The 13,190-nt window shown below is 34.8% G+C and overlaps 1 protein-coding gene across 1 annotated transcript; it reads right to left on the bottom strand.

The window, feature by feature from the left end:
* Positions 1 to 6,158: 6,158 nt before the first annotated feature.
* Positions 6,159 to 6,917, bottom strand: LOC108362823 (extensin-2). Its single transcript, XM_017615969.1, has 2 exons — positions 6,853 to 6,917; positions 6,159 to 6,777 (listed from the first exon to the last, which is right to left on the bottom strand). Exons 1-2 carry the CDS (start codon positions 6,862 to 6,864, stop codon positions 6,184 to 6,186), a joined length of 606 nt encoding a protein of 201 aa, XP_017471458.1. The 5' UTR covers positions 6,865 to 6,917; the 3' UTR covers positions 6,159 to 6,183.
* Between the last annotated feature and the right edge of the window lie 6,273 nt (positions 6,918 to 13,190).

Raw genomic sequence — 13,190 nt, forward strand, 5'->3', positions numbered from 1 at the left:
ATTTTCAAAATCTTAGTGGTCGAAAAATGCGGCGCACAAAGTTTCCAAAAAATACTATTTAAAGCACACTTATAAGAAATTTTTCTAACCAGAGACATTTGAAAGTCATTTTATGTATAAAATCCTGCAAACTAACTGAACAACAAAAAATTACACTGATGATGGCACAACGCCGAAACCGGCTTCTCTCCAAACCAAAGTTGACAAGGGACGACGAAAATTAGTTCAAGAATAAATTAACTGAAATTCGGTTTTTAATCAAATATCTCTCAAAGGTATGTTTCCGCCACAGTTACGGGGAAAACGGTAAATAAATAATGAACAAAAACTTGGTGGTTTGTTTTTGTCACATACAAAAGTAGTTCAAACCGGTGGAAAAAATATCCAGAATTAATTTTTAAGGGTAACCTGGTAACCAGGCAAGCGTGAACAACCACACTGTTCAGTTAAAAATTCAAAAGTTGGACTGGAACATCGGTGAACAAATCCTACGAATAGGCATCGAATTCAAAGGGGCTCACGATCACAGTGGAAGGATCAAGTACAGAAGGACCTGTTGCATTTGGTATGAACAACTGGTGAAATAGCGAGGGGCAATTATTGAAGTTGTTTGGTCTGACCAACGGTCATACATGTGTAGTTGCGGCTTTTCAGAGCTACATTTTTAGGCAAACTTGGTCCAAAAAGAGAATGATATTGCATATGGGTTAATCCAACTACGCACTTATGCATTTCCTTCTATGTATGTATGTTTGCATATCTAAGTGCATACATATGTATGTATGTGAATACTTCAGTTCAAGCACTACAAGGTAAGGTGGAGCGTGCTTTTCATTTGATTACTCTAATTTGAATTTTCTGATATTTATTTTTATGTGCAGCTACTCGAAAACATAAACCTAAACGACTATAAAAACACATAAAAAATAATATATCTATGTACATATAGTAATAAATACAATAAAGCTGACATTGTTTGCATTGTTGCTGGGCATACAAATATTTTTGTTATTTTGAACGCAGTCATATTCAGTTTTGTTATCATACTACATACATCCGTTTGTTTGTTGTTGTTCCACGCACACAAATGCTACCTCACGAATTTGCTTATCATGGTCAGTTTTGTTGGTGTTATCGATGCTTTCATGCTTAACGCATTCAAAGTTTACAACAACAATCAGTGCTCAGCATAAAATTGTTGGATAAAGAAGCAGTGGAAGAGCTTCGAGAAAAGCAATTTTGAATTTAGAAGTGGCAACATTAAAGTAACTGGCAAAAATGTCACAAGATCCAAGTCAATGCTTGTTTTTGTTTTTTTTTTGTGCATTGCTTTTGGTTTTAGTTTCTTTATACTTATATATGTAGACAATTAATTCAAAAACTAACTGCGTCAACAATAATTCAGTGTCGTGCGTAGCATCGCAAGACACAACATTCATATTTTGTTAAAACAAATAAAGTTTAGAGCGTAGATGATATTAACGATTACTCAAATTTGCATATCTAATCAAACTGGCATCCATCGATTGGTTAATCCCGTTCACCTAGCACGCAAGCACGCTGACTGGCCTACTGGCTGACTGCGCCGCTGCAGCATGCAGATTGTCTGTAAAGTCGACTGACAGCTAAATTTCCAAATCATAACTAATTGCAGCAGACAAGTTGCAGCTCAGGGGTATCTACCACAGCATTAGCAATTATAGCAACGTCACCGGCAACCAGTTGTGCGACATAGAATGTAGCAATAGGGTGGTCCAAAAATGCATGCGAGAAAAGTAAAGTCGGAATTTTGATGCTCTCACTGCCTAGGATTATTCTATATCGATAAAAAAATTTAGCCCGTTCTTTTAAACACAAAATTTTTAGAGGTCACTCAAAGCCGCCCAAAGCTTCGCAGGTATTTTATGTGGGAAAAAAACTATTTTGCGTCGAAATGATATGGAATCCTAGAAAATCACTTTTTTCATTCAGAAACTTTGTTTGTCTTCAGAAGATTTCGGAGAATAATACCCAATTGTTTATTTAACCATTTTTTAATATTAACGATTTTTCTTACACTCTTTGGGTTTTTGGGAGACTCATAAAAAATAATTTATATTAAAATATGGTTAAACACTGCACTACATTACGACTTTCAAAAATTCCATACCATTTCTAAGAAAAATTTTATTTTTTCATATAAAATAATAAGAAATTTTGAACCACCTCTAAATATTTTTTGATTTCAAAAAAAAAAAACAAGGGTATATTTTTTCGATACAAAACAATCATTAAAATTCCGACTTTACTTTTTTTTGGACCGCCCTAATGTATCAAAGTTGTAATCTCCGTACTAGTATGTAGTCACCTAGCAGCCACTAAACGCTTTGCCAAACCAGCCAAGCCATTGGCGAGCGCCAACATCACTCACTCAAGTAAATTATTGCCTCGAAGTTGCTTTGTGTTGAATGGCGAACGCTTTAAAATGTATAATTTTTTTTTGCTGTACATTAGTTACATCTTCATTACATAGATATGTGTATTTATGATTGTGCTTTCATAGAGCTAAGAGTCGATTTGTTGGTTTTTTTGTCATCTTCTTTATCTGAAAATGGTAATATTCGCTTTCCATATCAACGCATTTTTTTTTGTTTCTTCTTCTGACTTCCCTTCGCTTCTTTGCTCTGAATTTACTTCTTTTCATGCATCACGCACTCATCACTTTGTTGTTTCATTTGAAAAGCTTTTAACAACTTTATAATTATGTTTATTTATTTGTTCATTTCATTGGTTTTAAAGTTTTGTTTACTACTCACTAATTGATCCGTTGACTGTTCGACATTGGCAATGTCATTGTAAATTATTTTTTGCTAATTTTAGTTTAACTAAATGAATATTTATATACATACATAGGTAACCATATAAATTTTAACCAAGCCATTATTTCATCAATGAAATACAGGAATAGACAAACTCTAGGTTACATTGGTGAAAAATACATGGCCGGTGCCGAGGGTAAAGGCATTGTGGAACATGAAATGGCCTTCGAACTTCAACACTTGCCGGACTTTTGAAATTACCGAAATATTTTTATTGGATAAAAAAAAAATATCAATCTAGTCAGAGATTTTCTATCTTTTGGTCGTATTACCGACTTCCGGTTTCGACCGGAAGTGCGTTAAACTCCGCGGTTTTACCACAGATTCGGATTTTGCAAAACAAAAAATAAAATAACTTTTTTCTGAAATGTACTTAAGCTTAAAATAATGAACTTCCGGTATATTTAACTCACTTCCGGTCGGAACCGGAAGTTGGTAATATAAAAAAAGGATCACCGAGTCGGTAATTAATACTAATTCGTTTTCCAATAAAAAATTTTCTCCACTACAATTTGAAGTTCGAAGATTATTTAGCGGTTGAAAAAGGCACTTCCGATAAAAGGGTTCCAAACAAATGTTACGTATTTTTATACTCAGAAATCAAATGCGTAGTAAAAATATGTATATATGTGGATCACAGTGCATTGTCTTATAGGCAAAATTAACATAAAATAAAGTGCTTAGAATATTTAAGTGATTTTTGTAATAGATTTGGAAGTTTAATATATCATCTCCTCTTGTTGCTAACAGCAGAGGGCGCTAAAGCCAGAAAATTTCTGAGGAACAACTGTTGAACGGAAAAGCGACTTTTACTGTGTTATAAAACAAACTTGTCAAAAATGCTTTTTTAATACGTTTTAAAGTGCTTTAGTAGAGTTTGTGAAGAAGTTTAAAATTTTCCTGCCGGAACTGTTAAAAGTATGCGCATTTTTTAAGCCATATTTCTTATGATTCAGAAAAAGAGCAGGCAAAGAGCTAAGTTTATCGATTTGCCAAATTTTAATAAATTGAGGTATTTTTCTTTTTAAGTATACTACAAAACCTGAACTTAGTTTTGATGTGTTGTATAATTTTTATTAAATAGCGACAAACAATAACAAAAAAATTGGAAGTAATAACAGTTTTTTTTGACGGAAACCATAAATTTTTATTTTTCATACAGATACTTCGTTAAGAGACNAACTTCGGAGAACAATTCATCTCAAGAAATGGACCGGTAAGTTGGCCACCAAGATCATGCGATTTGACGCCTTTAGACTATTTTTTGTGGGGCTACGTCAAGTCTAAAGTCTACAGAAATAAGCCAGCAACTATTCCAGCTTTGGAAGACAACATTTCCGAAGAAATTCGGGCTATTCCGGCCGAAATGCTCGAAAAAGTTGCCCAAAATTGGACTTTCCGAATGGACCACCTAAGACGCAGCCGCGGTCAACATTTAAATGAAATTATCTTCAAAAAGTAAATGTCATGGACCAATCTAACGTTTCAAATAAAGAACCGATGAGATTTTGCAAAGTTTATGCGTTTTTTTTAAAAAAAAAGTTATCAAGCTCTTAAAAAATCACCCGTTAGAAATTAGTAGGAAAAAAATTTAAAATTTTCTGCCAGAAATTGAAAACTTTGTATTTTTTAAAAACATCTAAATTTTTTAATTTTACAAAGGCAAAAAATATAAACTTATACGTACATATATACAAATTTTGTGTCACTAAACAAACTAAAAATTCAAAATGAAATTACGTTAATTGATAGAAGTCTTATTAATAATTTTGCCTTAATTTAGAGATGTATCCTGCGGAATCCCGGTGAATGTTAGAACGTTTAAGGAGCTGCTAAATATTACTTGAAACTCATATTTAATTCAATATGGTTAATTTACATGCCAAATACCGGTCATAAGGTTTTAGTAGTTACATGGGTGTGATGTTTTAGGAACACTTCAACTTGTCAATAGGTAATAAGAAAAAAAAAGAGTTTTAAGAATTTTATTATTTATTATTATTTTATTCTCTTGTAAAGCCTTAGACGCCAGTCATTCAAATATAAGAAATGTGCGATATTCCCGCACAAGAAAAACGACGAGAGATTAATGGCTAATTTAGAAATATTTTTATTTATGAGCCTTTTTAAAGAAAATATTATATTATACATTTTTCTCAATAACTAAAATTCATAAGGGAGGTAGTCATTTCCTGATACCAAGAATATGTTATTTTTAGTTTTTAGTACATTCTGATCATAAATGTAGCTATAATCTAGTTTTTGATAAAAAGGATATATGGGAGGTAGTCATGTGCTTGCACTAAACAAAACAAAATTTGGCACAGACCCTACGGACATAATTTCACATACAGCTACCAGTTTTAGCTTTATTGTGTTTATAATTATTGCTAAAATTAAACTTTTAAAATTAAAGATGTATAGGAGATAGTCATGTCCTTGCATCGAACAAAACGAAATTTGCCACAAAGCTTAAGAACATAATTTCACAAACAGGTAGCTGACCAATTTTTGGCTTTATTCTGCTTATAATTGTAGCTAAAATTAAGGATGTACTGGAAGTAGGCATATCCTTGCACTGATATTGCCGAAACTTCTAATTTTTCTTAATTTACATATTCTGAAGTAACACACCAAATTTAATTTTTCTTCGATAATTCCGCAAATTTTTCCCATTCACTGTATAACTACAAATATATAACAAGAAAGAAAAGTTCAAAATCAGTGAAGTAAAATGATTTCCCAATAACAGAAAACTATCGGGAGAAATTCAGTGACATTTTTATCGATTTTTTTCCCCTCAAATTATTTTATTATAATATTAAATTCAAATACAGCTTCGTTTTATTTTAGCACATCTAGATTTATTTTTATTGATTCTATGCGCATTTTAGAATTTTTAATAATTTCCATGAAAAGCCAAAAATTAAATAGCTTAAAGTTATAGTTTTCCTTTAAAAAAATAATATTAGTTAACAAGTTAAAAAGTCTAAGTGCAGGCGAAGCCGAACATTAAATACCTCTATTTCAAATATCTTCGATAGTATGTTCAGTTAGACACATAGAACTATACATAGTTATAAGTGGGCGGTACCAAGCCCATTATCCAAAACTACATAAAAATGTTATTTCTCTTTAAGAGATTGTTGTGAGTATCAATTTTGAGTAAATTAGCATCCTTAAATTTTCAAATATCGAAGTTTCAGCTTAGTCCGATTTCAAAAATTTTCCACGTCTTGCTTTTATGTGGCAAGTACAATAATCATACCGAGTTTGGAACAAATTGATAGCTACTCATACTCGCATGACACACCCTGCTTCTCTCTCACCAAATTCCATTTGGTGCACTCTGGGTGTATGAGTATCCTGTCACTGGCAAAGGCGCATGAAATTTCTTCCCATGTGGCGTTGCGCCTAGATAAGAAGGAGCGGCGTACGTTGCTGAGCCGAGGAAAGGCGGTGATGCTGCATATGCCACTCCGCTGCCATAATTCACATTTGATGCGCCAAATGTTACCGGCGCTGCGGCGGCATATGCGAAAGCCAGTGGGGATCCGATATTGTGCACTGGCGGCGGCGGCGCCGCAAAGCCCACAGCTGTGGTATAAGTTGTTGTTACAGGCAGTCCAGTTGTAACCTTTACACGCGGTTCTGTGCCATATTTTACATATGAAGGTGCAACAGGAGCAGCATAATGAAATTGTGGTACCGACGAAGCGTAACTGACAGGATGAGCAGCAAACACAAACGGGTTAGCGGCGCCATAAGTCTCTAGCGGTGGAGGTGAATCACAGGGTAAAGGTGCGGCAAAAGCTGGACCATGCGATGGCGAGTTGAAAACGCTCGGAAAGCTAGCATAACTTGCTAAGGCATAGCGATGAAATATTGTTAGCGTAAGGCAGATGAGTTGTGATAAGTGCTGAAATTAAAGAAAAATATAAATAAAATTTCGAAGATTTTCGTGCAGAATGCATTCATTCACAAGTCAACATACTTTTTTAAACATTTTCTGTATTTGGTATTTAATATAAAACTTTGTAGGTAGTTTACGCTGCTGGCTCGTCTAGTTGAATGTTTACCCTTTGCTTTTCGAATTTGGTTTTATAGTGCGTCGTTGGTAGCGCCGCCCGGGCGTGGACAATGTTACTTGCACTCATTTGCATATTGCGTTTTGCAAATGGTTTTGTCACAAAACTTTTGTGAGTACATGTGTACTTAACGACATGTTTGTCGTGCCTCCAAAGCACGCACAACTCTTTTTATTATTATTATTCCTGAAAACAAAAAATGCTGAAGGGAAGACTACGTACCGAATGGCTCGATCACTTCCATTTCCCCTGTTGCAAGTACACACGTCATGTTCATCGATAAATTCGCACGTGTGGCTAAATAAAAATCGTTTTTACAGCATATTATATAACACCTGGTGTAAAAGCATTCAATAAGCTCGTTTCATCCATTACCATTGAAAACATCGATCAAACTGTTAATTCAAAATTACGCAATCGAGCACACAAATTCATTTATATATTTATGCATATACATACAGTACATATTTACTAGTATATATTTATAATTAAAGTCGTGGTATAGTACTTTAAAAGACTTATAATTAGCTATGCATCTGTGGTGTAGTCAACAATTTTTATAATTTTTGTCTGTCTGTCTGTATGTTTGTAGGCGCATAACTCGAAAACTAATGCATGGAAATTGAATTCAGTTACCACCGACGTATTTCCAGAAGTCTAACTTAAAACATAAAAGCAAAAAATTTTAAAGAGTTGCCACCTTTTTGAAAATTGCAGTTTAGGTAATTTGATAAGATCAAGTAAATATTGTAATAGGGCTATCAGAAGAAAGTGGTTTAAAGTGGAAACGGCTTAAAGCCAAAAATATTTTTGTGGAAGGTTGCCAGCTGTTGGAAAATTTAAATTAAATTTAATTGATAAGATAAATTTATATATAGCAATATGGGTATCAAACTGAAGAGGTTTAAAAAATTTTACTGCCAAAAATATTTTTGAGGAAGGTTGGCACCTGCTTGTAGAATTTTATCCAATTAAATGGGTAAAATAAATGAAATATTACAATGCGGGTATCGAACAACGCCAAAATACTTTTAGGGCGCAGTTTGCTAGTTGTTGAATAAAAATTAAAAAAAAAAATTTACAACATTTAAAATTTTCCGTGTGCAATTCTTTTCTATTAAGGGTTAACCTATAACTGTTTTCAACTAGTTTTTATTATATAACTCTCCTTAACAGGAACAAGAAATCGATTTTCTTCAAAATTGCTACTTTCTGTGGAAAAAATTTAATAACAACAAACAAATATTTAAAAAGTAGCTCTCTAAACCTCTTAAAAATTTACTTATCTTTATATTAAAAAAAATCAATTGAAAATCCGTCAGAACATTAGGATGTAGACCTTTATAAATAGTAGATTTGGCGTTTGCATTGAAAAATTACACTGAAGATGGCACAACGCCGAAGCAACGCAAATTTGACAAGGGATAGTGTAAAATCGCCCCGCAGTACATCATGCTCCTCCACCAACCACCGCCGGAAACACCAACAACTCATTTACTGATCGCCAACCTACAAAATTGCAAAACTGATTGGCCCCATAACTGACACCACAATCTTAAACAGGCAAAAAAGGAAAGAGTTTCGAGTTTTCGGTCAGGCATCACTGTTTGGAAGCCAGAATTTTTAAGTAGTGGAGGACTTTGACTACTTAGGATCCAGCATTAAAACCACCTGTAGTATCAGTTTGGAGATCCAGCGAGGAATAACTCTTGCCAGTAGGTGACACTTTGGACTCGCTAGGCAATTGAAAATCAGAGTTCTCCCTCGACAGTGAGTAATTGGCTTAGGACCTAGAAATAATATGATTCAGGAGGCCAAAAGCTCATGCCTAGGCAGGGAACTGGTCGAAAAACCAGACTACGATGACCACAAGTAGATAAGAAAAGGACAAAATAGTCGCTCAGCCTCACAAGACAGGATATTGCGACGGTCACGGCTTTTATAACCGGTCATCGGCTATTTGGCAGGCACTCTTCGAGACTAAAATATTCTCCCACGAATATTGCAGAAGTTGCAGCGATGAGGAAGAAACCTTAGTGCATTTCTTTTGAAGTTGCCCAGCTTTGGCCAAGAGCAGTGTAGACTTTTTCGGTAGGCACTTCTTTAGCTCTCTTATGGAGTCATGAAACGTAGGAATACAGCCAGTCTTACTTTTTATAAGAGCTTCAAAATGGTTCTATGAGAAATAGTCACTGAGGTTCCCGTGTTTCGCAGTGGTATCACAATGGACCTTGAAGGTCGGCCTAAGTGAGTTGGTTATTTGCACCGACTGGGAACCTACACTCAGTAAGAGCAAGGTTCGGAGCAACATCCAAGAAAAAAAGTTGTATCTTAAGAGCGGTCGCCCTTCGGCAGGAAAATCGCCGAGTGTATTTCTGCTTGAAAAGGCCTTCATAAAACGATTTTCCGTTCGTAGGAAGCGTGAAATTTAAGGTCACTCCATTTCGGTTATATTTAATATCAGGACGCACACCGAAAATTGTAGCAGAAAGTTGGCCAAAGACTTAGCAAAAGGTTAATGGTCTGATTATGGCAACTTAACGTAACTTACGGCTCTCTCTTAAAAATTCTGTTAAATAGGTGTTGCTTATAATTGAACAGCCGAAACTGAACGTAACTTAATGTCACGTCGAAATAAATAAATAAATAAATCTGTTTCATTTTGATTCTCTAAGTTCTACGTTCCGTTAAGTTAAGTTGCCATAATCAGGCTTTAAGCGCCAAACTATTAATAAGTGCCTTCTCTTTCAAAATAGCGTTCATTAAAAATCCATAAATGCCCGCCTAATCTCACTTCCTGTCTACGGAAAGAGCGCACACCCACAGGCGCAAAGTAGTGCGTTAAACGTAAATAGCAAACATCACATAAGCGTCACAACATAACAAATAGCACGCGTGCAACAAGTGCCACTTACCGACATATATACATATAAATGTACAACTACATACGCACCTATATAACTCACGTACGCATCTTATTAGTGACTGCTAAATCCAACAAAATCCTCCCTTTTGCTCTACTAAGTATGTAGATACTCTTACCTTCTTTGAGTTACGAAAGCTAGTTAAAATATTATGCACAATGGCGAAAGAGATACATAAGAACGTGTGCTCAAAGTGGCAGTCTAAGTATGTCACGCGCTCCACGAAATGAAGTCTCCATATCGAGACGAGTGCGCTTTTTGATACGTGGTTTTAGGCTTTGTCTGTGTGGTACAGTGGATTCGAGTGAAAAGAAGTATTATAAAAATTATCAAATGAGAAAATGTTCAAGTTTTCCTCATCGCGTATGTCGTCTTATGCGAGATATTCCTTCTTAAAACGTACGGTTAATAAAAAAACAATAATTATTTTAGACTGTACGCGACCGAGTGAAAAAGTGGAGTGGTGGTAATACGCACCTCTAACTACTCACCCACAGATTGGGTTAGCTGGGGAATTTCGTTTGACTCCATTTTGCATTAACCTCTACCACTGTACTATTTTGATTAAGACGCCGTACTTGTGGCAATATAATAAACGTCAATATTCTTATTTGTGAGCATCATACCAATCATTCTACCGATGCCGTTATTGTTTTACTTACATATGTACGTATTCATGAATATGTATGTAGATACATAAATGTGCGTATGACTTATGGCTTTGTGACTTTTTTCTACTTCCCTCCTCAGCTAAAGCTTATGCCACCTCTTAAAATCTACGCAGATTTGCGAATTCTCATTATCATACTCATAGCCGATAAATATTGACGCGTGCTGGATTTTGGTCACATAATCATCATCTGCGTGTTTATAGCTCCATAATGTTTATTGTTTATAGACATGTGCTCAATTACCTTTTTATTATTATTGAGTTATGGGATTTTGTATAAGACTCATATTTATGTATGACTTTGCTGTGAGAGATTTGCTTCATATTGTGATGCACATAAATCACCTATTTAAGGCTCAAGTACGCAATTAAATGATTATCTATTCAGTGGCAATTAACTGGCATATGGGAAATTTTCGCAGCTGCTTTAAGCTAGTTTATGTGTTTACCGCATATCCGAAAAATGTATAAAAATTCTGGTTAAAAAGCTCGAAATTTAGGTAAAAATTGAAAGAGTTTTTTCTAAATTCTATACAAAGTTTTAAAGTGTGATTCATATGGCCTTTGTTAAAGCATGAACCATATATTTATAAAACAATTAAAAAAAAATTCAAATTATTTAAATTTCAAAACAGGTGGCTGCCCTTTTGAAATAAAACTTTCTTAAACCTCTCTCTTTTGAAAACCCATATCAAAATATTTCGTCAACCTTGTTAATTAAACTAATTTTAACTTTTCCATCAGGTGGCAAACATCCTAAAGAATATTTTCGTAAAAACTCGTTCTCGCACTGATTTGCTTTTTACATGCACACAGTTATAATTTTTTATTTAGTTGATTAATTAACGGTTATTAGAATTTGAACAAATGGCAACCTCCTCGAAAAATACTTTCAAAATGCATCGTTTTCTTTTTACACCCTCATTTTTGTAATATTTTATATAACTTTAACTTTTAAAACATGTGGCAACTCTCTTAAAAAAGAATCCTGTATCAAACCAGAGGCCCCTTTAAAAAATACTTAAAGCTTTCTCAAACCTCCTGTTTGTTACTCATATTTAAATAATTCGTTTAAATAGTTAATTAAACTTTGTTTAACATTTTGAACAGGCGGCAACCTTCCGGAAGAATATTTTGGTAAAAAAATTCTTTTTGCGCTCATTTAATTTGCCGCCCATATTATTGTAATATTTTATTTAACTTATTAATTAATCGATTTTACCATTTTTAACAATTGGCAACCCTGTAAAAACTATTTACGAAATAAATCGTTTTGGAATCCCTCCCGGTGTCAAACCTACATTGTTGTATTAATTTATTTAACTATTAATTGATTGACTTTAACTAATGGAAAAGGTGGCAACTCTCTTAAGGAATAACCTATATGTTAATCCAGATTATAGCCTATCTGCGTGCCAAATTCCATTGAGATCCATTCAATCATTTTAGCGCGAATTCGATTGGTCACTTTTCTGCTCGCTTGAGTTCATCCCTGCTAACTTAACAAAAAATTTGTATGGGAAAGCAACAACATGCAGTTAGCTAGCACCGATGAACCGTGGCGATTAAAATTGTTTTTCTGTCATGCCTACTCATTGAACCTAGATCTTTTCATTGTTTTTGCAGCATATGGGCTCGCCACTTGAAGCTGTAAAAACAACCGTAGCTTACCATCTGACAACCAGTCGTAGCCGCCAGAAGCATTGCCTATTGAATAATTTCACTTTTCAGATTTCATTCAGTATTTTCTCCACTCGCACTGGTGTTATTATCACGAACGCACGTACATATGTCACACCACTAACTAACAAGAAGCAAAACCGCCAGAGCAAATGAGACCAGCATTGCGGAAATAGATTTGTAATAACTACATAGCACAATATCCGAATGTGCAATTGCAAATTTGATAACACTGACACTATTAGAAAGAGAGGATATATGTTCTATTATTATTTCGTTAATCAGCATAACTGCATTTACTGCGGCAAATCTCTGCCCACATAGGCTTCTTTAGTTGACGCTGACACGTAAACTGACACATCATCATTGCCCGCCTACTACAAATCGCTTGCGTTGGTATGGCAGCACAACGTACCTAAGCGGGGTGAAGTGCTTGAGGAGGTACTGGTAGCAACAGTACACACGTATTCTCCACGTTACGCTGAGGTGTATACTGCACATAAGCTATGCTGTAACGCAAAAATTACAATTACCCATTGTCATTAGCTTACCAAATATGTATGTATGTACGTGTATGTGTGATATATTTACGGCATCTAGGACTTCCTTAATGAAATGGCGTTGCGACTGAGTTTCGCAATTACGACTATATTTCGTGCGTCCTTGCGAAAAGCAAATTAAGGAGAAAAATGATAGCTACCTGAAAGAGGAGTATCCTTACTTACCGCGTCGTAGATCAATAAATAAATCAAATAAAAGCGGAGTAGCAATACATAAGTGTGTCATGGAATAATTTCAAAGCACAAAAATTTACCACACAAAATGTTTGCGCATTAGGGAGGCACATGTCATTTTGACGGAAAGAAAGTGTAAGTCTGAAAGTAACTCAAAATCGTCCAAGTGAACGCAGTGATGCCAGATTGTGGGTAATTTCCCTATTTGAGGGATATTTTGCATCAAAAATTATTAA

Source organism: Rhagoletis zephyria, unplaced genomic scaffold, assembly GCF_001687245.7.
Source record: "Rhagoletis zephyria isolate East Lansing unplaced genomic scaffold, Rhagoletis_zephyria_1.1 Rzeph_scaffold_01106, whole genome shotgun sequence".
NCBI classification, from domain to species: Eukaryota; Metazoa; Arthropoda; class Insecta; order Diptera; family Tephritidae; genus Rhagoletis; species Rhagoletis zephyria.